This window comes from Salvelinus namaycush, chromosome 6, assembly GCF_016432855.1.
Source record: "Salvelinus namaycush isolate Seneca chromosome 6, SaNama_1.0, whole genome shotgun sequence".
NCBI classification, from domain to species: domain Eukaryota; kingdom Metazoa; phylum Chordata; class Actinopteri; order Salmoniformes; family Salmonidae; genus Salvelinus; species Salvelinus namaycush.
In genome coordinates this window covers 4,088,440-4,113,439 of record NC_052312.1, presented here as the reverse complement: position 1 = coordinate 4,113,439, position 25,000 = coordinate 4,088,440, and the positions used below count along the sequence as shown (strand labels likewise).

General features: G+C 43.2%; 1 protein-coding gene across 1 annotated transcript in view; it reads right to left on the bottom strand.

Annotated features, from left to right (window-relative positions):
• Window positions 1-25,000, bottom strand: part of LOC120049456 (NACHT and WD repeat domain-containing protein 2-like) — an 80,215-nt gene that overhangs the window by 25,896 nt on the left and 29,319 nt on the right. The window contains exon 3 of the mRNA XM_038995721.1: window positions 11,008-11,124. Within this exon, the coding sequence (XP_038851649.1) occupies window positions 11,008-11,124 (117 nt within the window). The remainder of the gene's footprint in view (window positions 1-11,007; window positions 11,125-25,000) is intronic.

Below are 25,000 nucleotides of genomic sequence, written 5' to 3'. Positions count from 1 at the left end.
ATTCGGGACGTTAGGCGTGTTGCGTTGTGTGCCTTTGTTCAGGAAGGAGAGCTTCGGGCTACTTTGCTAGCTTTCCGTGCTAATTGACTGGAGAAGAGGACATTCTAAATCCAAACAACGATTGTTCCCGACAAAGGACCCCTTGTACAACATTCTGATGAAAGATCATCAAAAGTAGGACCCATTTTATGATGCTATTTCATATATCTGTCGAACATGTGAAATAGTCGTTTGCGCCCAGATTTTGGGTACTCTCTCGCTATACCTAAGCTGGATGTCGTAATGAAGTTATTTTTAGAATTCTAACACGGCGATCGCATTAAGAACTAGTGTATCTATCATTTCCTATACAACATGTATTTTTTAGTAACGTTTATGTATAGTTATTTGGTCAGAATAGTTGAGTGCCATAAAAATATCCGCACATTCTGGGAAAAAGATGCTACGTTAGCACAATGTATAACCACTGATTTCAGCTCTAAATATGCACATTTTCGAACAAAACATAAGTGTATGTATAACCTGATGTTATAGGACTGTCATCTGATGAAGCTTATCAAGGTTAGTCAAAAATTATATATCTTTTGCTGGTTTATTTGCTATCGCTAACGTGCCTATTGCTATCGCTAACGTGCCTTGATGAATGAATGCGGTAGTGTGGTAGGCTATTGTAGTAAGCTAATATAATGCTATATTGTGTTTTCGCTGTAAAACACTTAAAAAATCGGAAATATTGGCTGGATTCACAAGATGTTTGTCTTTAATTTGCTATACACCATCGATTTTTCAGAAATGTTTTATGATGAGTATTTCGGTATTTGACGTTGGTGTCTGTAATTACTCTGGCTGCTTCGGTACTATTTGTGACGGTAGCTGTGATGGTAGCTGCAATGTAAAACTGATTTATACCTCAAATATGCACATTTTTCGAACAAAACATAGATTTATTGTATAACATGTTATAAGACTGTCATCTGATGAAGTTGTTTCTTGGTTAGTTTGGTTGGTTCTTGGTTAGTTAGGTTGGCTTTGTGCATGCTATCTGTGCTGTGAAAAATGTCTGTCCTTTTTTGTATTTGGTGGTGAGCTAACATAAATATATGTGGTGTTTTCGCTGTAAAACATTTTAAAAATCGGACATGTTGGCTGGATTCACAAGATGTTTATCTTTCATATGCTGTATTGGACTTGTTAATGTGTGAAAGTTAAATATTTCTAAAAAATATATTTTGAATTTCGCGCCCTGCACTTGAAGTGGCTGTTGTCATATTGTGCCCGGCTTCGGGCTTGCAGCCAGAAGAAGTTTAAGGCAAAAACAAAAGGAGGGTGGTTGGTCGCGGTGGAGGAGTTGGCGTATAACGTGAACGTCTAGAAACCCAAAGATCACCGACAACTTACTACTTTTTACATACTTAAAAACTACTTAGCATGTTAGCTAACCCTTCCCCTAACCTTAATCCTTTAACCTTTACCCTACACTCCTAAGCCTAACCTTCACCTTAACACGAATCTTAGCTCACATTAGCATTAGCCACCTAGCCACCTAGCTAGTGTTAGTGTTAGCCACCTAGCTAACATTACCATTCGCCATTTAGCCACCTAGCTAATCTTAGCCACCTAGCTAATGTTAGCGTTAGCTACCTTGCTAACGTTACCATTAGCCACTTAGCTAACGTTAGCCATATCATACATATTGCAAATTCGTAACATATTGGGTAACACTTTACTTGACACCCAGTTGCATAACCATGTCAGAATATGGTCATAAAAGCTGACATAACTTGCCATAACCCGTCATAATATGGTCATAACGCTGTTAAAAGCTGACATAACTTGTTATAACCTGTCATAATATGGTCATAACACTGTTACATGCTGTTATACTTAAATCTGCTCCTGCATTCATCCCAGTCATCAGCAACAGAGCATTGGGGTAGGTGCATGTCTGACATCAATGTGTGCGCAATTATAATGATAACTCAACGTGATCAATAATAAAAAACTGTTATATTACATAAACACACTGTTGACACCTAGTCTATGGTGTAATGGAAGGTTCTGCCTTGTGTGGTAGGTTTTGTGGGTTTTGACACTCTTATGTAGGTGTCATAACCAGTCATAAAATAACATAATATATGTCACAACAGGTGTTAATATATGGGTCATGACAGTGTTATGACCATGTTATAACAGGTTATGATCATGTTATAACAAGCTATGTCAGCTGTTATGGGATATTATGGTGTGGTTATGACCGTGTTATAACTGGTTATGACAAGCTATGCCAGCTGTTATGGGATATTATGAGGTGGTTATGACCGTGTTATAACTGGTTATGACAAGCTATGTCAAATATTATGGGATATTATGACGTGGTTAAGACCGTGTTATAACTGGTTATGACGTTGGGTGTCAAGTGAAGTGTTAACACATATTGTATGATTTGTAATTCGTAACATATTTTACGAATTGTTAAACGTAACATATCATCGGAATTGTAATTCGTAACATATATACAAATTGGATGACGGACAACCACAACTTAATCCATACAATACCAAACATAGAATATCAAACTAATGTGCACGTCAAATATTACATTTTTATTATGTTACGTCTACCCCTGAGTCCAGGTTGCTTTCTCGGGAACGCAAGTCTCCAACCAGGCGTATCGGCTTAACACTTACATCATGTAGACTGAACGGGAGGTTACTGTGCTGTAAAAAAACAGCTGCGTTACAGTTTAACTGCATTTCACACCCTCCTCTTACACCTCAGCAAAATAACATGATATTTCCATTAGATAAGAGAAAACTAAGCTGGGAAAAAAAGTAGAAAAAACAGGGAAAAGAACAGAATTTTGTGAAGGGGTATATATGTCTATCGTTTTAGGGAATTCTAGTCGGTCGGGAGAGGAATAAACCAGTCATGCCTCATTGGCATGCTTAATCTCCGGGTCAATGACACCATCACCATGCCAACCCCTGGCATCGCCATGGAAACCTGCTTTATTTGCGCCAACAGGTCGACAGGTTTGAAAAAAGCCCCTACAGGTGTGTGTGTGTGTGTGTGTGTGTGTGTGTGTGTGTGTGTGTGTGTGTGTGTGTGTGTGTGTGTGTGTGTGTGTGTGTGTGTGTGTGTGTGTGTGTGTGTGTGTGTGTAGGGGTGGGTGGGTGTTTACTGGCCCTGCAGTGCCACCTGCCTTATCTGTGAGAACGTAATTGGTGTGTCAACCACAACAGATAACACATTATTTATAAATGTTATGCCCCACCCCCCATCATCATACACTGTACAGAGACAGGATGTTTCATAGAGGGAGACACCATTTTATGGTCTATGACTTCCCTCTAGAGTCAATATTACATTATAAAGGAATGTTATCTAATAGTAACGTGCCAATAAAACAGTACAGTGTTTGCAGACAGTAACTCTACGATGTTGTGACAGAAAGACCATGGGAGGAAAGCTAGGAGGACTATAAAGCTGATCCAAACCCATCCACTGTGGACCGACACAGGAGGCAACGCTGGGCCTGCTCTAAACTGCTGAAACCAGAGGAGGAGTATTTAACCTCCTCCCCCTACTCTCTCTCTCTCTCTTTTTCTCTCTCTCTTTTTCTCTCTCTCTTTTTCTCTCTCTCTCTTTTTCGCTCTCTCTCTTTTTCTCTCTCTCTACCTCTCTCTCTCTCTCTACCTCTCTCTCTCTCTCTCTCTCTCTCTCTCTCTCTCTCTCTCTCTCTCTTTCTTTCTCTCTCTCTCTCTCTCTCTCTCTTTCTCTCTCGCTCTCTCTCTCTCTCTCTCTCTCTCACTCTCACACACACACACACACACACATCCCTCTAGCGTTCCCCCTTCCTTTCCTCTCTCTCCATCCCTTCATCCCTCCTCTGAGCCATGTGTTCACCCAGACAGTCGTGTCAGCTGCGATTCTCCCGTGCAGCCGCTTCCCCCGGAACAGACTTTGAAGTGACTCCCACCACCATGTGGATAGGCAGACAGACAGGCTAGAGGGACCTCTGGGGCTGTGCTGGAGCTAGAAGACCACGAAGGGTTAGATGTGTCTCTTCTGGTTTTAATACTGTGGTGGGATTTGGACTGCTCAGTGTGTGTGTGTGTAGAGATCTGTATTAGCATGATGTCTGCACGTAGAGTTTCTGTATTATAGTTTATGTACTAACTGTATCCTGAAATACAGAATCACCACCACAGTCATATTCTAATCTCACACTATACTATAGCCTTTACTGTAGGTCTTCAGCCTTCAGGTCTTCAGCTTTCAGGTCTTCAGCCTTCAGGTCTTTAGCCTTCAGGTCTTCAGCCTTCAGGTCTTCAGCCTTGAGGTCTTCAGCCTTGAGGTCTTCAGCCTTGAGGTCATCAGCTTTTAGGGTCATCAGCTTTTAGGGTATTCAGCCTTTAGGTCTTCAGCCTTGAGGTCATCAGCCTTGAGGTCATCATCTTTTAGGTCTTCAGCTTTTAGGTCTTCAGCCGTCAGGTCTTCATCCTTCAGGTCTTCATCCTCCAGGTCTTCAGCTTTCAGGTCTTCAGCTTTTAGGTCTTCAGCTTTTAGGGTCTTCAGCTTTTAGGTATTCAGCCTTTAGGGTCTTCAGCTTTTAGGTTTTCAGCTTTTAGGGTCTTCAGCCTTGAGGTCATCATCTTTTAGGGTCTTCAGCTTTCAGGTCTTCAGCTTTCAGGTCTTCAGCTTTCAGGTCTTCAGCTTTTAGGTATTCAGCGTTTAGGTCTTCAGCCTTGAGGTCTTCAGCTTTTAGGGTCTTCAGCGTTTAGGGTCTTCAGCGTTTAGGGTCTTCAGCCTTGAAGTCTTCAGCTTTTAGGGTCTTCAGCTTTTAGGGTCTTCAGCCTTTAGGTATTCAGCCTTTAGGGTCTTCAGCGTTTAGGATCTTCAGCTTTTAGGGTCTTCAGCTTTTAGGGTCTTCAGCTTTTAGGTCATCAGCTTTTCACTTGTCAGACTCAAAGTAACAAGAAAAAGAATCCACCCAAATCGTTCTCGGGAGACAAATGAGTCAACAAATAGAACCCAGAACTGTCAACCGCCGCTCCAACTACGCCTCTGCCACTGATCAAAGAAAGTGTATCAGTCAGTCTCTTCAGAGGAGAGAAAATATGGCTCTCGCCAACATTATCACAAGAACCAAGGGACAACAGCTGTCAAGCTTTCACATCTATAAATGTATCTATCTCTCTCTCTCTCTCTCTCTCTCCCTCTCTCTCTCTCCCTCTCCCTCTCCCTCTCCCTCTCCCTCGCTCTCCCTCTCTCTCCCTCTCTCTCTCTCGCTCTCTCCCTCTCCCTCGCTCTCTCGCCCTCTCCCTCTCCCTCTCCTTCTCCCTCTCCCTCTCCCTCTCTCTCTCTCTCTCTGTGGAAGGTACAAGCTAGGGCAGGGCTGGGTCCTTAGGGTAGACACTGATCTAAATTGGTACACTAACTCGGCGATGATAACCCGTTAACTGTGAGAGGATTTTAATACATCATAAAAAATTCATCTGCAGAGAGACAGATTGGGAGGAGGGGCTGGGATCATAATTCAAGAGGGTTGTATTGTGTGTGTGTGTGTGTGTGTGTACAAGCTACTTTGTGGGTGTGTGTGTGTGTGTGTGTGTGTGTGTGTGTGTGTGTGTGTGTGTGTGTGTGTACAAACTACTTTTGTGGGTGTGTGTGTGTGTGTGTGTGTACACACTGCTGTTGTGTGTGTGAGTGTGTGAGCTGTATGTGTATACAGTGCTGATTGGAGCTGAAGAGCTGGGCCTCCCAACACAGTTAGTGTGACACCTTGGAAAAACCAGAGCTATGAAATAACCTTCCTTCTCACTACCAGTGGGGTAAATAACCTTCCTTCTCACAACCAGTGGGGTAAATAACCTTCCTTCTCACTACCAGTGGGGTAAATAACCTTCCTTCTCACTACCAGTGGGGTAAATAACCTTCCTTTTCACTACCAGTGGGGTAAATAACCTTCCTTTTTACTACCAGTGGGGTAAATAACCTTCCTTCTCACTACCAGTGGGGCAAATAACCTTCCTTCTCACTACCAGTGGGGTAAATAACCTTCCTTCTCACTACCAGTGGGGTAAATAACCTTCCTTCTCACTACCAGTGGGGTAAATAACCTTCCTTTTTACTACCAGTGGGGTAAATAACCTTCCTTCTCACTACCAGTGGGGTAAATAACCTTCCTTTTTACTACCAGTGGGGTAAATAACCTTCCTTCTCACTACCAGTGGGGTAAATAACCTTCCTTCTCACTACCAGTGGGGTAAATAACCTTCCTTCTCACTACCAGTGGGGTAAATAACCTTCCTTCTCACTACCAGTGGGGTAAATAACCTTCCTTCTCACAACCAGTGGGGTAAATAACCTTCCTTCTCACTACCAGTGGGGTAAATAACCTTCCTTCTCACTACCAGTGGGGTAAATAACCTTCCTTTTCACTACCAGTGGGGTAAATAACCTTCCTTCTCACTACCAGTGGGGTAAATAACCTTCCTTCTCACTACCAGTGGGGTAAATAACCTTCCTTTTTACTACCAGTGGGGTAAATAACCTTCCTTCTCACTACCAGTGGGGTAAATAACCTTCCTTCTCACTACCAGTGGGGTAAATAACCTTCCTTCTCACTACCAGTGGGGTAAATAACCTTCCTTCTCACAACCAGTGGGGCAAATAACCTTCCTTCTCACAACCAGTGGGGTAAATAACCTTCCTTCTCACAACCAGTGGGGTAAATAACCTTCCTTCTCACTACCAGTGGGGTAAATAACCTTCCTTTTTACTACCAGTGGGGTAAATAACCTTCCTTTTCACTACCAGTGGGGTAAATAACCTTCCTTCTCACTACCAGTGGGGTAAATAACCTTCCTTCTCACTACCAGTGGGGTAAATAACCTTCCTTTTTACTACCAGTGGGGCAAATAACCTTCCTTCTCACTACCAGTGGGGTAAATAACCTTCCTTTTTACTACCAGTGGGGTAAATAACCTTCCTTCTCACTACCAGTGGGGCAAATAACCTTCCTTCTCACTACCAGTGGGGTAAATAACCTTCCTTCTCACAACCAGTGGGGCAAATAACCTTCCTTCTCACAACCAGTGGGGTAAATAACCTTCCTTCTCACAACCAGTGGGGTAAATAACCTTCCTTCTCACTACCAGTGGGGTAAATAACCTTCCTTTTTACTACCAGTGGGGTAAATAACCTTCCTTTTCACTACCAGTGGGGCAAATAACCTTCCTTCTCACTACCAGTGGGGCAAATAACCTTCCTTTTCACTACCAGTGGGGTAAATAACCTTCCTTCTCACTACCAGTGGGGTAAATAACCTTCCTTCTCACAACCAGTGGGGTAAATAACCTTCCTTCTCACTACCAGTGGGGTAAATAACCTTCCTTCTCACTACCAGTGGGGTAAATAACCTTCCTTCTCACTACCAGTGGGGTAAATAACCTTCCTTTTTACTACCAGTGGGGCAAATAACCTTCCTTCTCACTACCAGTGGGGTAAATAACCTTCCTTCTCACTACCAGTGGGGCAAATAACCTTCCTTCTCACTACCAGTGGGGTAAATAACCTTCCTTCTCACTACCAGTGGGGTAAATAACCTTCCTTCTCACTACCAGTGGGGTAAATAACCTTCCTTCTCACTACCAGTGGGGTAAATAACCTTCCTTTTTACTACCAGTGGGGTAAATAACCTTCCTTCTCACTACCAGTGGGGTAAATAACCTTCCTTTTTACTACCAGTGGGGTAAATAACCTTCCTTCTCACTACCAGTGGGGTAAATAACCTTCCTTCTCACTACCAGTGGGGTAAATAACCTTCCTTCTCACAACCAGTGGGGTAAATAACCTTCCTTCTCACTACCAGTGGGGTAAATAACCTTCCTTCTCACTACCAGTGGGGTAAATAACCTTCCTTTTCACTACCAGTGGGGTAAATAACCTTCCTTCTCACTACCAGTGGGGTAAATAACCTTCCTTCTCACTACCAGTGGGGTAAATAACCTTCCTTTTTACTACCAGTGGGGTAAATAACCTTCCTTCTCACTACCAGTGGGGTAAATAACCTTCCTTCTCACTACCAGTGGGGTAAATAACCTTCCTTTTTACTACCAGTGGGGTAAATAACCTTCCTTCTCACTACCAGTGGGGTAAATAACCTTCCTTCTCACAACCAGTGGGGTAAATAACCTTCCTTCTCACTACCAGTGGGGTAAATAACCTTCCTTCTCACTACCAGTGGGGTAAATAACCTTCCTTCTCACTACCAGTGGGGTAAATAACCTTCCTTTTTACAACCAGTGGGGTAAATAACCTTCCTTCTCACTACCAGTGGGGTAAATAACCTTCCTTTTCACTACCAGTGGGGTAAATAACCTTCCTTCTCACTACCAGTGGGGTAAATAACCTTCCTTCTCACTACCAGTGGGGTAAATAACCTTCCTTTTCACTACCAGTGGGGTAAATAACCTTCCTTTTCACTACCAGTGGGGTAAATAACTTTCCTTCTCACTACCAGTGGGGTAAATAACCTTCCTTTTCACAACCAGTGGGGTAAATAACCTTCCTTTTCACTACCAGTGGGGTAAATAACCTTCCTTTTCACTACCAGTGGGGTAAATAACCTTCCTTCTCACTACCAGTGGGGTAAATAACCTTCCTTTTCACTACCAGTGGGGTAAATAACCTTCCTTCTCACTACCAGTGGGGTAAATAACCTTCCTTCTCACTACCAGTGGGGTAAATAACCTTCCTTCTCACTACCAGTGGGGTAAATAACCTTCCTTCTCACTACCAGTGGGGTAAATAACCTTCCTTTTCACTACCAGTGGGGTAAATAACCTTCCTTTTCACTACCAGTGGGGTAAATAACTTTCCTTCTCACTACCAGTGGGGTAAATAACCTTCCTTTTCACTACCAGTGGGGTAAATAACCTTCCTTTTTACTACCAGTGGGGTAAATAACCTTCCTTTTCACTACCAGTGGGGTAAATAACCTTCCTTTTCACAACCAGTGGGGTAAATAACCTTCCTTTTCACTACCAGTGGGGTAAATAACCTTCCTTTTCACTACCAGTGGGGTAAATAACCTTCCTTTTTACTACCAGTGGGGTAAATAACCTTCCTTTTCACTACCAGTGGGGTAAATAACCTTCCTTTTCACAACCAGTGGGGTAAATAACCTTCCTTTTCACTACCAGTGGGGTAAATAACCTTCCTTTTCACTACCAGTGGGGTAAATAACCTTCCTTTTCACTACCAGTGGGGTAAATAACCTTCCTTTTCACTACCAGTGGGGTAAATAACCTTCCTTTTCACTACCAGTGGGGTAAATAACCTTCCTTTTCACTACCAGTGGGGTAAATAACCTTCCTTTTCACTACCAGTGGGGTAAATAACCTTCCTTTTCACTACCAGTGGGGTAAATAACTTTCCTTCTCACTACCAGTGGGGTAAATAACCTTCCTTTTCACTACCAGTGGGGTAAATAACCTTCCTTTTCACTACCAGTGGGGTAAATAACCTTCCTTTTCACTACCAGTGGGGTAAATAACCTTCCTTTTCACTACCAGTGGGGTAAATAACCTTCCTTTTCACTACCGGTGGGATAAGTGCAATAGCTCATCCACAAGGCAAGCTGTCAATCGTGTGTGTGGGGTGGGGGGTGGGGGTTATGAGTAACTATGCAGAAAGAGATAGATGAAAGAGATAGATGCAGAAAGAGATAGATGCAGAAAGAGAGAGATGCAGAAAGAGATAGATGCAGAAAAAGATAGATGAAAGAGATAGATGCAGAAAGAGATAGATACAGAAAGAGATAGATGCAGAAAGAGATAGATGCAGAAAGAGATAGATGCAGAAAAAGATAGATGAAAGAGATAGATGCAGAAAGAGATAGATGCAGAAAGAGATAGATGCAGAAAGAGATAGATGCAGAAAGAGATAGATGCAGAAAGAGATAGATGCAGAAAGAGATAGATGAAAGAGATAGATGCAGAAAGAGAGAGATGCAGAAAGAGATAGATGCAGAAAGAGATAGATGCAGAAAGAGATATATGCAGAAAGAGATAGATGCAGAAAGAGATAGATGCAGAAAAAGATAGATGAAAGAGATAGATGCAGAAAGAGATAAATGCAGAAAGAGAGATGCAGAAAGAGAGATGCAGAAAGGGATAGATGAAAGAGATAAATGCAGAAAGAGATAGATGAAAGAGATAGATGCAGAAAGAGATAGATGCAGAAAGAGATAGATGCAGAAAGAGAGATGCAGAAAGAGATAGATGGTTGGGTGGGCAGAGATATGAAGATATAAGATATGTAAATTAATTCGGGGGTACAAAGATAGACACCTCTCTCTCTCTGACCTCTGACCCCAATTACAATATCAGACTCCCTGGGACAAGGCTCCTATCCACTATCCTATCACCTCTCTCTCTCTCTCTCTGAGCTCTGACCCCAATTACAATCTCATGCCCTCCATCAAAATGGGTCTTTACCTCCTCTGACCTGGTATGATCTAGAAGAGATAGAATTGATAACCCACACAACCTGAGCCCATCTGTCATCATATTGATCTCTCTACACAGCAAACCAACAAGTTCCGAACCAACAGGTTCCGAACCAACAAGTTCCGAACCAACAGGTTCCGAACCAACAAGTTCCAAACCAACAACCTGTTGAAACTGCACGTACCGAACTGAGAGCAGAAAGTCTTAAATAATTTGATGGATGGATGGATGGATGGATGGATGGGTGGATGGATGGGTGGATGGATGGGTGGATGGATGGATGGGTGGATGGATGGATGGATGGATGGGTGGATGGATGGATGGGTGGATGGATGGGTGGATGGGTGGATGGGTGACTGGACATACAGACAGACAAACTACCATGTTACAACACAAACTCAAAACAGTCAAATTAACATCTCAGCGGTGTGTAATGAACAGGGTGGTTATGAAGGCTTATAAAGGATAATTTACGTGTCATAATACCCACAACAAAACATGGGCCGGCGGACGTCTGGAGACAGTCCTCTAGTAACTTCATCCTGAGACGCTGCAGGTCTGGACTGTCCCACTCCTCTGGGTCCATCCCCCAGTACAGGTCCACCACCTACAAAAGGACAAATGAACAATACACATTCCATAAATAAAGAACACATGACATATACAGTAAACATTACGTTTCCTGTTCACAAGGTCAAAGGTCCTAGTACCAGTAATCATTTGGACCAATCAGTTGTAGTGTAGATTAGGTTCATATAGACATATTCCTACCCAGACGGTTGTATTGCACAGAAAACGGTCCATAGAAGAATAGCTATGTTTTTCCACGGTGGACATTGTGAGGTTGTTGCTGTGGAGAACAGCAGACTTCGAGCACGGACCAAGCAGGAGGTTTACACACACGCACGCACGCACGCACGCACGCACGCACGCACGCACACGCACACGCACACACAGAACAGTGCCCACCTGGCTCTCAAACACTCTCACTATGTCTGAGATACCACTCTGTCACTAGGGGCAATGAGGACAGGCAGAATGGAGAGCGACAGAAGGCCTCTGTGTGTGTGTGTTTGTGTGTGTGTACCTGTGTTGGCTTCGACAGGGGGGAGATCTCCTGACACATTTGTCAAAATCAGTGTAGCTGGCGCTTATAATTCTAAGTGCAAACACGCCGCAGGGGAAATCTCCTCCGGATAGAGAGAATGAAAGAGAGAGCCACATAAACGAGTGTGTCCATGCCAAGTTTCTGCTGTCGCCGCCCCTTAGAAGCAGGACAAACCCAGCCTCTGAGAGCATGCTGGACTCTGGCTTTCCTCTGTTGGCCTACATTTCCCAGGGTTCCCTCTATTGGCCCTGGGTTCCCTCTGTTGGCCTACATTTCCCAGGGTTCCCTCTGTTGGCCTACCTTTTCCAAGGTTCCCTTATTTGGCCCTGAGTTCCCTCTGTTGGCCTACATTTCCCAGGGTTCCCTCTGTTGGCCCTGGGTTCCCTCTGTTGGCCTACCTTTTCCAAGGTTCCCTTATTTGGCCCTGGGTTCCCTCTGTTGCCCTACATTTCCCAGGGTTCCCTCTGTTGGCCCTGGGTTCCCTCTGTTGGCCTACCTTTTCCAAGGTCCCCTTATTTGGCCCTGGGTTCCCTCTGTTGGCCTACATTTCCCAGGGTTCCCTCTGTTGGCCTGCATTCATAGGTGCAGTATGGGTACATTTTAACGATGAGTAATGGTTATTAGGGATGTTCGCTTGTGACATGTGAAGAAAAGGAAATAGGTCGGCGAGTAAAATGGGAGCTCTTAGGGTGCAACTCAATATGAGGAAGGTGTTCCTAATGTTTGGTAACCTCAGTGTAGTCTACCAGTCTAACTGTCTATCCACCATTCATAGTGACAATATAGTCTACCAGTCTGTCTATCCACCATTCATAGTGACAATATAGTCTACCAGTCTAACTGTCTATCCACCATTCATAGTGACAATATAGTCTACCAGTCTGTCTATCCACCATTCATAGTGACAATATAGTCTACCAGTCTGTCTATCCACCATTCATAGTGACAATATAGTCTACCAGTCTGTCTATCCACCATTCATAGTGACAATATAGTCTACCAGTCTGTCTATCCACCATTCATACTGACAATATAGTCTACCAGTCTGTCTATCCACCATTCATACTGACAATATAGTCTACCAGTCTGTCTATCCACCATTCATACTGACAATATAGTCTACCAGTCTGTCTATCCACCATTCATAATAACAATATAGTCTACCATTCTAACTGTCTATCCTGTCCTCTATCCACCATTCATAGTGACAACAGTGGTAGGTGGATCGTTTGTCCAGGTCTGCAATAGGCTAACATTCCACACATACATTCTAAGCTCATTCAAAGCTGCACCAATGTTCAATATGAATCCACAAGAACCAATAGGAATAGCTGATAGGCATGGAAGAGGCCAGGTGCATCATTGCGCATGAAAGAACAGTGAAGACACGCAGCTCAAAAAAGCACCCCTATTAATCTTGTTTAGGGACAGTGCAAACATCCTTCCCTAGACTAGCCTACAACACCACAATACAATGATTAAATGAATTATTGTTTTCAAGTGAGTACAACATTCTACTCTAGGCTGCAGTGAAAATGTGATTTGAATAACGGGTGCAAAAACCGAATTCTGATTTAATTCCAGTCATTCCATTTAGAAAGGTCTAGAAAGGCAGAGTAGCAAGCCAGTCTGGAAGTATCTTTACTTCTGATACGGAGATGTGCCGTCTGCTGCAGATCATCATTCTCCCAAGTCGTCCTATAATGACGTGGCCACATATTCTCCCAGCATGCCCTGTTATTCAGGAAAGACACACGCTCTGCCTCCTCTCCAATCCCAGCGGCTTCCTGCTTCATGCATCTAGAGCCTAACGTTTCAATATAGACAAAATATTTGTCATTTAACTTTTAAAATGTGTTACCTTTTATATGTGGCATGAACACAACCAGACCAGGTCACAATGTTTTAATCTGATTAGGCTACTACTGATTAGGCTACTACTGATTAGGCTACTACTGATTAGGCTACTACTGATTAGGCTACTTCTGATTAGGCTACTACTGATTAGGCTACTACTGATCAGGCTACTACTGATTAGGCTACTACTGATTAGGCTACTACTGATTAGGCTACTACTGATTAGGCTACTTCTGATTAGGCTACTACTGATTAGGCTACTACTGATTAGGCTACTTCTGATTAGGCTACTACTTATTAGGCTACTACTGATTAGGCTACTACTGATTAGGCTACTACTGATTAGGCTACTTCTGATTAGGCTACTACTGATTAGGCTACTACTGATTAGGCTACTTCTGATTAGGCTACTACTGATTAGGCTACTACTGATTAGGCTACTACTGATTAGGCTACTACTGATTAGGCTACTACTGATTAGGCTACTACTGATTAGGCTACTTCAGAAGTCTCCTGTAGGCAACCTGCGCATGTTCGTCCAGAATATAATTCCAGCATCCAAACTGTGCAGCAGCCATTTGATGAATGGAAAGAGACATCTGTTACAAAACACCAACAAGTTGAATGACATTTAGAGATTCTCAAGCCAGGCCTTTGATACTGGGTAAGCCTACAAGGTAGAGAGGGATTGTGTTTCATGTTTGTCTAGCTTGACAGTCTACTGTGGTGTTGTTGAAAACTCAAACCATGATATCGAAGAGTCCAAAGTCAGTATGGTTCATGTATCGGTTGTATAGTGCGTTGGCATAGAAACCTGTTATTGGATTATTTTTTTTGATGCATATATTTTATATAATTATAAATACTGCATCAAAATGTTGAAACTCAGATTTCCCCCACGCTGATTATTGTCTGCAGACGGCTCTGGTCGTAGTTTGATGACACAGGCAGGGAGAGGGAGCTCGTCTGTGGTGGTTCGGTGAACCCTCAGCCTTCTGGCCTGTAGCCCTGCGTGACATCGACTCTGACACACAAAAGCATGCTGAAATGATAAAGTCGATGTCGCCGTTTATAAACCCAGGGTCGCTACCGAATCATTGGTCACTACAGTTATTGTTATTTGTGGTTGTAAACATCATTTTGAATTCTACGAGGGGGGAGGATGCCCAGTACAAGGGGATGGTCATGTGAAAGTATTTTCCCTCAACTATCCCTTAGGTGTTTTCAGGTGTCAACTGTCCTTCGACCCCGTCCTTCGACCCCGTCCTTCGCCCCCGTCCTTCGCCCCCGTCTTTCGACCCCGTCCTTCGCCCCCGTCCTTCGACCCCGTCCTTCGACCCCGTCCTTCGACCCCGTCCTTCGACCCATTTAATCTCACTGTTGAGTACTTGTCGGTGGAGCAACAGGGAACAGGGCGGAGAAGCCAGAACGATTGACTATTTATCAGCTCAGGATTGCCATCATGGTCAGCAGGCTTGTCAAAAAGCCAAGCAAAGGAGGAAACAGTCACTTTGACTGACACATTGGCAGTGAGCATAACAGAACTGACAGGCCTAATAATCCCCTGCAAACGGAGTGTGGGTGGGGCCTTCTGTTTGACTGACAGCTCTCTGGGGAGCTATCTTCCACATGATTGGCAGGAAGGGCTGGAGTCTAGCCCGTGTTCATTGACTGGGTTGTAGAGGACATGCAGGCTAGGAGCAGTACAGCTGGGGAGAGAGAACAATCAGTTAGCAGTTTAAAAACCTCTTAAAACGGGACGGTTGAGCTAACGTAAGCTAATGGGATTAGCATGAGGTTGTAAGTAACAAGAACATTTCCCAGGACATAGACATATCTGATATTGGTAGAAAGCTTAAATTCTTGTTAATCTAACTGTACTGTCCAATTTACAGTAGCTATTACAGTGTGAGAATACCATGCTATTGTTTGAGGAGAGTGCACAATTTTGAACATGAAAAGTTATTAATAAACAAATTAGGCACATTTGGGCAGTCTTGATACAAACGTTTGAACATAAATGCAATGGTTCATTGGATCAGTCTAACACTTTGCACATTCACTGCTGCCATCTAGTGGCTAAAATCTAAATTGCACCTGGGCTGGAATAATACATTATGGCCTTTCTCTTGCATTTCAAAGAGGATGGTACAAAAAAAATACAAAAGAACAATTGTTTTTTCTTTGTATTATCTTTTACCAGATATTATGTTATATTCTCCTACATTCCTTTCACATTTACACAAACTTCAAAGTGTTTCCTTTCAAATGGTACCTAGAATATGCCTATATCCTTGCTTCCGGGCCTGAGCTACAGGCAGTTAGATTTGGGTATGTCATTTTGGGCGAAAATGTAAAAAAAGGTGTGTATCTTTAACTGCTAACCAACTCCATACCTTGTACCCCTGTCTGGTGCCCTGCACGGCATGTCAAGAAGGCAGAGGTGAAATGGTAGTCTAATAATCTTCCACACAATTGTTAGGTTTAGATTTCACTCAAGTTGACTTTACACAACAGTTACACCTACGTTATTACATACCATCTGTCTGTACATTCTCAGAAATAAGGGTACAGTACTCTTAACCTGGGTTACAAAATATCAAAATACACATCATGTACCTTCAGAGGTACACATAGGATCTCACATAGTACTGTCTTTTTAGGGTACTTTTTTACCCACTATTTTGAATAGCTTGGTGGGGGGGTGTGGCATTCAGTTAGTTATTTTTGGCCTCCCATTAGTGGAAGTGTTGTGCCAGTTTAAGTGGTCTATGGTTATGTTTATTCAAGGTCGAGCATGCCCGCTGCTATGTGATCCATGCTGTGCTCACAATTAGTTATTCACTTCTGTTTTCTATTAGTTTATAATTCTAAACTTGTTGAAAAGGGAATGTGAACAATATCAAATAAGGAACGTGGCATTCTCCCGCCCTCTGCTCGCAGGCCTGCTTCTGCCCATGTTAAAGGCCTGCTTCTGCCCATGTCAAAGGCCTGCTTCTGCCCATGTCAAAGGCCTGCTTCTGCCCATGTCAAAGGCCTGCTTCTGCCCATGTCAAAGGCCTGCTTCTGCCCATGTTAAAGGCCTGCTTCTGCCCATGTCAAAGGCCTGCTTCTGCCCATGTCAAAGGCCTGCTTCTGCCCATGTCAAAGGCCTGCTTCTGCCCATGTCAAAGGCCTGCTTCTGCCCATGTCAAAGGCCTGCTTCTGCCCATGTCAAAGGCCTGCTTCTGCCCATGTCAAAGGCCTGCTTCTGCCCATGTTAAAGGCCTGCTTCTGCCCATGTTAAAGGCCTGCTTCTGCCCATGTCAAAGGCCTGCTTCTGCCCATGTCAAAGGCCTGCTTCTGCCCATGTCAAAGGCCTGCTTCTGCCCATGTCAAAGGCCTGCTTCTGCCCATGTCAAAGGCCTGCTTCTGCCCATGTCAAAGGCCTGCTTCTGCCCATGTCAAAGGCCTGCTTCTGCCCATGTCAAAGGCCTGCTTCTGCCCATGTCAAAGGCCTGCTTCTGCCCATGTCAAAGGCCTGCTTCTGCCCATGTCAAAGGCCTGCTTCTGCCCATGTCAAAGGCCTGTTTCTGCCCATGTCAAAGGCCTGTTTCTGCCCATGTCAAAGGCCTGCTTCTGCCTATGTCAAAGGCCTGCTTCTGCCCATGTCAAAGGCCTGCTTCTGCCCATGTTAAAGGCCTGCTTCTGCCCATGTTAAAGGCCTGCTCCTACCCATGTTAAAGTCCTGCTTCTGCCCATGTCAAAGGCCTGCTTCTGCCTATGTCAAAGGCCTGCTTCTGCCCATGTCAAAGGCCTGCTTCTGCCTATGTCAAAGGCCTGCTTCTGCCCATGTCAAAGGCCTGCTTCTGCCCATGTTAAAGTCCTGCTTCTGCCCATGTCAAAGGCCTGCTTCTGCCTATGTCAAAGGCCTGCTCCTACCCATGTTAAAGGCCTGCTTCTGCCCATGTCAAAGGCCTGCTTCTGCCCATGTTAAAGGCCTGCTTCTGCCCATGTTAAAGGCCTGCTTCTGCCCATGTTAAAGGCCTGCTTCTGCCCATGTCAAAGGCCTGCTTCTGCCCATGTTAAAGGCCTGCTTCTGCCCATGTTAAAGGCCTGCTTCTGCCCATGTTAAAGGCCTGCTCCTACCCATGTTAAAGGCCTGCTCCTACCCATGTTAAAGGCCTGCTCCTGCCCATGTTAAAGGCCTGCTTTTGCCCATGTTAAAGGCCTGCTTCTGCCCATGTCAAAGGCCTGCTTCTGCCCATGTCAAAGGCCTGCTTCTGCCCATGTCAAAGGCCTGCTTCTGCCCATGTTAAAGGCCTGCTTCTGCCCATGTTAAAGGCCTGCTTCTGCCCATGTTAAAGGCCTGCTTCTGCCCATGTTAAAGGCCTGCTCCTACCCATAGCAAGCAACACAGTGCTGGGCGTGGCCCAGTGAGAGGTGCTTTTCACCCACTGGTGCTGGGTCACATAGCTGTCCATTTGTGGTCAGTTTTGATAGGCACCATCTGTTACAACACCCCTCTCCTTATCTCTCTCTCTCACACACACACACACACACACACACACACACACACACACACACACACACACACACACACACACACACACACACACACACACACACACACACACACACACACACACACACACACATACATCAAGGTCCAGCCCTAAACTGTGGCTTGCAAACTTGCAACATTGTATCAACAAGCCTATTCTGGGCCCTCAGAGTTTCCTGCGCCAGTGAGCTCTGGACAGACACAGCTGTTTTAGCTGTGTTCAGGTATTTTAGGACGTTTCCACTGGATATATAGGATTCTCAGAGCATGACATTTTGCTCTGTTTCACCGAGGCCTGCTGACTATCGAAGGGGGAAAGTGTTGGAAAGATCTTGAGGAAATATTATCAATCACAATGGCTACTTTTTTCTTTTCTTTCATTGTTCACACGGAGCACTTCAAACCAAATACAATGATTATTTTTTTTATTTTTTTTTACAAAACTCATAAATGATGGTGTGAAATAACAAAACTTGTTTCTCAAAAGTGTAGCAGGTTGTGCAAACAACGTTTCCACCTTGACTTCACAGTAAATGACTTGTGGGCCTAATTAATCCATGAATTAACAGAAATGTATGTAACTAAATGACGGGGAATAATGGTTCTTTTACTACTGGTGACATTGGTTAACGGGGAATTTATCAACAACAAACAATCAAAGGGCAAACAATTAACACAATAAAATAATGAATGCGGAAGAATTGGTGGGGGACAGCACAGCTTTTTCTGGAGAGAGACGAGCCAATATCTTCACCCCCCCCCCCCATCCCGTTCTTCTTGTCTCAACATTTCAAAATGATACTGAAGACACATGATAGTCACACATATTTTAGACGCTTTTCCACGGACAGCCGCATCTCAACAATCAGCCAGGGCTATTACCACGCACCCGGTCCAAATCGCAGGCTTCCCAACTCGGCATGTAGACCTACACGTTTTTTGATTTGATACGACCCACAGCTTTAAAAGAAGCTTAACATCGTCTGTGGCTAAGTCATACTCTCTGAGGAAGTATTCTGAATGATTTGATTTGATACGACCCACAGCTTTAAAAGAAGCTTAACATCGTCTGTGGCTAAGTCATACTCTCTGAGGAAGTATTCTGAATGATTTGATTTGATACGACCCACAGCTTTAAGAGAAGCTTAACATCGTCTGTGGCTAAGTCATACTCTCTGAGGAAGTATTCTGAATGATTTGATTTGATACGACCCACAGCTTTAAAAGAAGCTTAACATCGTCTGTGGCTAAGTCATACTCTCTGAGGAAGTATTCTGAATGATTTTCTTTATTTTCTGTATAGACAGGAGTAATTATATAATTTAGTCAAATTAATTTCTATTTACACCTCCCTACTCAAAACATCTTCCTGCAGCGAGAGAAGATATATATATATTTTTTAACTTAAAAGGAATGAAAGTCACTGTGGTTGTACCATAAAACAGCAAATGTGCACCTTTTGCCTCTTTTAAGGTACGGACTGCAAGGGTTCAATTACCTACAGTACCTTTAACTAATGGTGCAATGGACGTACCTTACAGGGTATCACTACAGTGACAAGTGTTTATACCCCTTTACGTTGCCATTTTTTTATTTTTTTATTTTTATTTATCCGTTATTTTACCAGGTAAGTTGACTGAGAACACGTTCTCATTTGCAGCAACGACCTGGGGAATAGTTACAGGGGAGAGGAGGGGGATGAATGAGCCAATTGTAAACTGGGGATTATTATTGACTACCTTTTTTTTCCTAACAGTGTACTGTGTTGTTCCATGAAAAGGTTATACTCAATTATATTTTACTCGCTTTGCGCAATAACAAAATGTGTAGTGTAACAGTCACATAACGAAGACAAATCCTATAAACAAAGCCTACTGCGATAAACGGCACAACCAACGCAACAAAAAAAAAACGGGACAAAATTAATCCATCAAGACATATTAGGTACACTAATAAACGGCATCACTTAATATCATGAAACCCCTCAATACAACACCAATTCAATAATGGACTCAGACTCCTTATTTGGTATGGGGTGGGGGGGGGGGGCTCATGAGCTCATAACACCCCTGTGTTGATGGGAGAATGGAGAGGTGTAACAGAACATTGTACGGCAGGCGGGGGATTCGATAGAGGCCCAGTAATTAAACTCAAATGAAGACATTAGTCATCTCGCTCTCCCACCGCCGTAGGGGAGGCCACCGCTCTAATTTAATATTTTTTTTCTTTATAGGATGTTAGACTATTAGAACTGAGGATTAGGCCTCCATATTTGGAAGGAAAGGGTATGAAATCAGGCAGAAAATATGAAAAGAACAACCAACAGAATCCCTCTGAGGCAAAATAACACTGATAAATAAATGCCACCTCCTGAAATACAGTTCATATCTAATGACTGTTGATCTACCAATTACCAACGCAAACAATAGTGTGGTGTATTTTACTAAGCATGCGATTTAATATTATAAACCTCGTATCAATGTGAGCTACAATTAACTCATCTGCTCTTACATCTAAATCAACAACAAACCCGCTTCAGTGTGAAAATCAAAACATTTAATCACAGCTGGAGACACTCTAACATTCCACAAGAAACCTGGAGGGAGATGGAGGTAGAAAACCACAAAATATCTCTCAATTACCCATTCTGGCTCAGACAGCCGCTAATGTTACAGATCCAACTATTTGCCAGTCGCTGACACTTAGGGCCAATTAAAGGTAAACCGCTGACATTTTGGCTCACCCATGGGTGAGGGTCATCATGTTAAGGTCCAGAATGAAGATGTAAGCGCAGGAAAGACATGGTTTTACCGTATTATAATGACGAAGGTGGAAAGGAAAATCATCTTGGGGCTGGTTTTGAATTGTCTGTGTGCTAAGTGGCTGTATATAATATATAATTGTATAATTGGATGACGGCAACCATCACTACCGCTCTTCCTTTTGAGTTTTAGTGGAGGACTGGGGAGAGGAGAGGTGTTATAGCAGTCAGGAAGGGACACCAGGACAGTGAACGAACGGAGACGCTGGTGCAATGCCAAGAGATGAGAGATTGGGAGGGAGGGAGGGAGGGAGGGAGGGATGGAGGGAGAGAGAGAGAGAGAGAGAGAGAGAGAGAGAGAGAGAGAGATGTACAATATACAGTACGTGACTATCCACATTCAATTTCAGTTCTGCTTTCTACTAACTACTTAACAAGTTTTCACCAACCCCGTCTCTTAGAGGTGCAAAATTTAAGTTAGCATAACTGAAAATCTGTTGGTAAACAAGGGCATGTTAAGGAAGACGAGGGAAACTGCACCTTTTCTGTCTTACAGCGTTCAATCCTAGAATTGTGTTTGTTTTGTGTTTGAAAGCACTAAAAGAATTATACTAAACTCCTCAGAACAACAAAGCAGGTCTGCATATCAAGCCTACAGCTAAGCTGGTTTGAGGAAAGATACATTGTTGACGTGCTTTCTTCTTTAGAAAACACTTTGAGAGGCTTAAATAATTCTGAAAACACAGCTCAGCTCTGAAAGTGTTTTTTTGAAGCCGTCGCCTTGTGCGGAGGATATATTCCCACTCTCGGGCTTTCGACAAAGCTAAAATGACACGTTTATTTCCTTTACTTCAAAAGCCACTGCATCACAGAGTGCCTAAATAGTCAACACAATCTGAAATCGAGTTTCACCTCGTCTGTCTCTCTCCTCAGTAGCTGGTATTGTTAGAGACGTTTGACTGACAGCCGTTAAACAATATCCTACAACTGTAGCGGGAGAGCTGCTATTGTAATTGTCATCTCTTGTGGTGACGGGGGTGTGTGTGTTTTGATGGGTGTGTGTGTGACGGATGTGTTTAATTGTGTGTGTGTTTGATGAGTGTGTGTGTTTCTGTGTGTGTGTGTGTGTGACGGATGTGTTTAATTGTGTATGAGTGTGTGTGTTTTTGTGTGTGTGTGTGTGTGTGTGTGTGTGTGTGTGTGTGTGTGTGTGTTTGTGTGTTTGATGAGTGTGTGTGTTTCTGTGTGTGTGTGTGTGTGTGTGTGTGTGTGTGTGTGTGTGTGTGTGTGTGTAACTGTGTGCCTACTGATATTAGCACTTCTATCAAAACAAATGTTTACTGTATCAAACAGTTATTTTCCTGTATCAAACAGTTATTTTCCTGTATCAAACAGTTATTTTCCTGTATCAAACAGTTATTTTCCTGTATCAAACAGTTATTTTACGTATCAAACAGTTATTTTCCTGTATCAAACAGTTATTTTACGTATCAAACAGTTATTTTCCTGTATCAAACAGTTATTTTCCTGTATCAAACAGTTCTTTTCCTGTATCAAACAGTTCTTTTCCTGTATCAAACAGTTCTTTTCCTGTATCAAACAGTTCTTTTCCTGTATCAAACAGTTATTTTCCTGTATCAAACAGTTCTTTTCCTGTATCAAACAGTTCTTTTCCTGTATCAAACAGTTCTTTCACTGTATCAAACAGTTATTTTCCTGTATCAAACAGTTATTTTCCTGTATCAAACAGTTATTTTCCTGTATCAAACAGTTCTTTTCCTGTATCAAACAGTTCTTTTCCTGTATCAAACAGTTCTTTCACTGTATCAAACAGTTATTTTCCTGTATCAAACAGTTATTTTCCTGTATCAAACAGTTATTTTCCTGTATCAAACAGTTATTTTCCTGTATCAAACAGTTCTTTTACTGTATCAAACAGTTCTTTTACTGTATCAAACAGTTCTTTTACTGAATCAAACAGTTATTTTCCTGTATCAAACAGTTATTTTACTGAATCAAACAGTTATTTTACTGTATCAAACAGTTATTTTACTGTATCAAACAGTTATTTTACTGAATCAAAAAGTTATTTTCCTGTATCAAACAGTTATTTTACTGTATCAAACAGTTATTTTCCTGTATCAGTGTAAAATCACAAATGGAGTGTTGCGTAGAAGGCCTATCTCTATTTCTTTATATCAAATCAAATCACCTTTTATTTGTCACATGCTTTTCAAACAACAGGTGTAGACTAACAGTGAAATACTTACTAACGGGCCCCAACAATGAAAAACAAGATGAGAAAGAGTAGAAAATAGAAACATTTTACTGTACCACCATGTTACTGTACCACCATGTTACTGTACCACCATGTTACTGTACCACCACCATGTTACTGTACCACCACCATGTTACTGTACCACCACCATGTTACTGTACCACCATGTTACTGTACCACCATGTTACTGTACCACCACCATGTTACTGTACCACCATGTTACTGTACCACCACCATGTTACTGTACCACCATGTTACTGTACCACCACCATGTTACTGTACCACCACCATGTTACTGTACCACCATGTTACTGTACCACCATGTTACTGTACCACCACCATGTTACTGTACCACCATGTTACTGTACCACCACCATGCTACTGTACCACCATGTTACTGTACCACCACCATGTTACTGTACCACCATGTTACTGTACCACCACCATGTTACTGTACCACCATGCTACTGTACCACCATGTTACTGTACCACCACCATGCTACTGTACCACCACCATGTTACTGTACCACCATGTTACTGTACCACCATGTTACTGTACCACCACCATGTTACTGTACCACCATGTTACTGTACCACCACCATGTTACTGTACCACCATGTTACTGTACCACCATGTTACTGTACCACCACCATGTTACCGTACCACCACCATGTTACTGTACCACCACCATGTTACTGTACCACCACCATGTTACTGTACCACCATGTTACTGTACCACCACCATGATACTGTACCACCATGTTACTGTACCACCATGTTACTGTACCACCATGTTACTGTACCACCATGTTACTGTACCACCACCATGTTACTGTACCACCACCATGCTACTGTACCACCACCATGTTACTGTACCACCACCATGTTACTGTACCACCATGTTACTGTACCACCATGTTACTGTACCACCACCATGTTACTGTACCACCATGTTACTGTACCACCATGTTACTGTACCACCATGTTACTGTACCACCACCATGCTACTGTACCACCACCATGTTACTGTACCACCACCATGTTACTGTACCACCATGTTACTGTACCACCATGTTACTGTACCACCACCATGCTACTGTACCACCACCATGTTACTGTACCACCACCATGTTACTGTACCACCATGTTACTGTACCACCACCATGTTACTGTACCACCACCATGTTACTGTACCACCACCATGCTACTGTACCACCACCATGTTACTGTACCAACACCATGTTACTGTACCACCACCATGTTACTGTACCACCATGTTACTGTACCACCACCATGTTACTGTACCACCACCATGTTACTGTACCACCACCATGCTACTGTACCACCACCATGTTACTGTACCACCACCATGTTACTGTACCACCACCATGCTACTGTACCACCACCATGTTACTGTACCACCATGTTACTGTACCACCATGCTACTGTACCACCACCATGTTACTGTACCACCACCATGTTACTGTACCACCACCATGTTACTGTACCACCATGTTACTGTACCACCACCATGTTACTGTACCACCACCATGTTACTGTACCACCACCATGTTACTGTACCACCACCATGCTACTGTACCACCATGTTACTGTACCACCATGTTACTGTACCACCACCATGTTACTGTACCACCATGTTACTGTACCACCATGCTACTGTACCACCACCATGTTACTGTACCACCACCATGTTACTGTACCACCACCATGTTACTGTACCACCACCATGTTACTGTACCACCACCATGTTACTGTACCACCACCATGTTACTGTACCACCATGTTACTGTACCACCATGTTACTGTACCACCACCATGTTACTGTACCACCACCATGTTACTGTACCACCACCATGTTACTGTACCACCATGTGGGTACAGTACTGGTGTGGTACAGTAAACATGGTGGTGGTA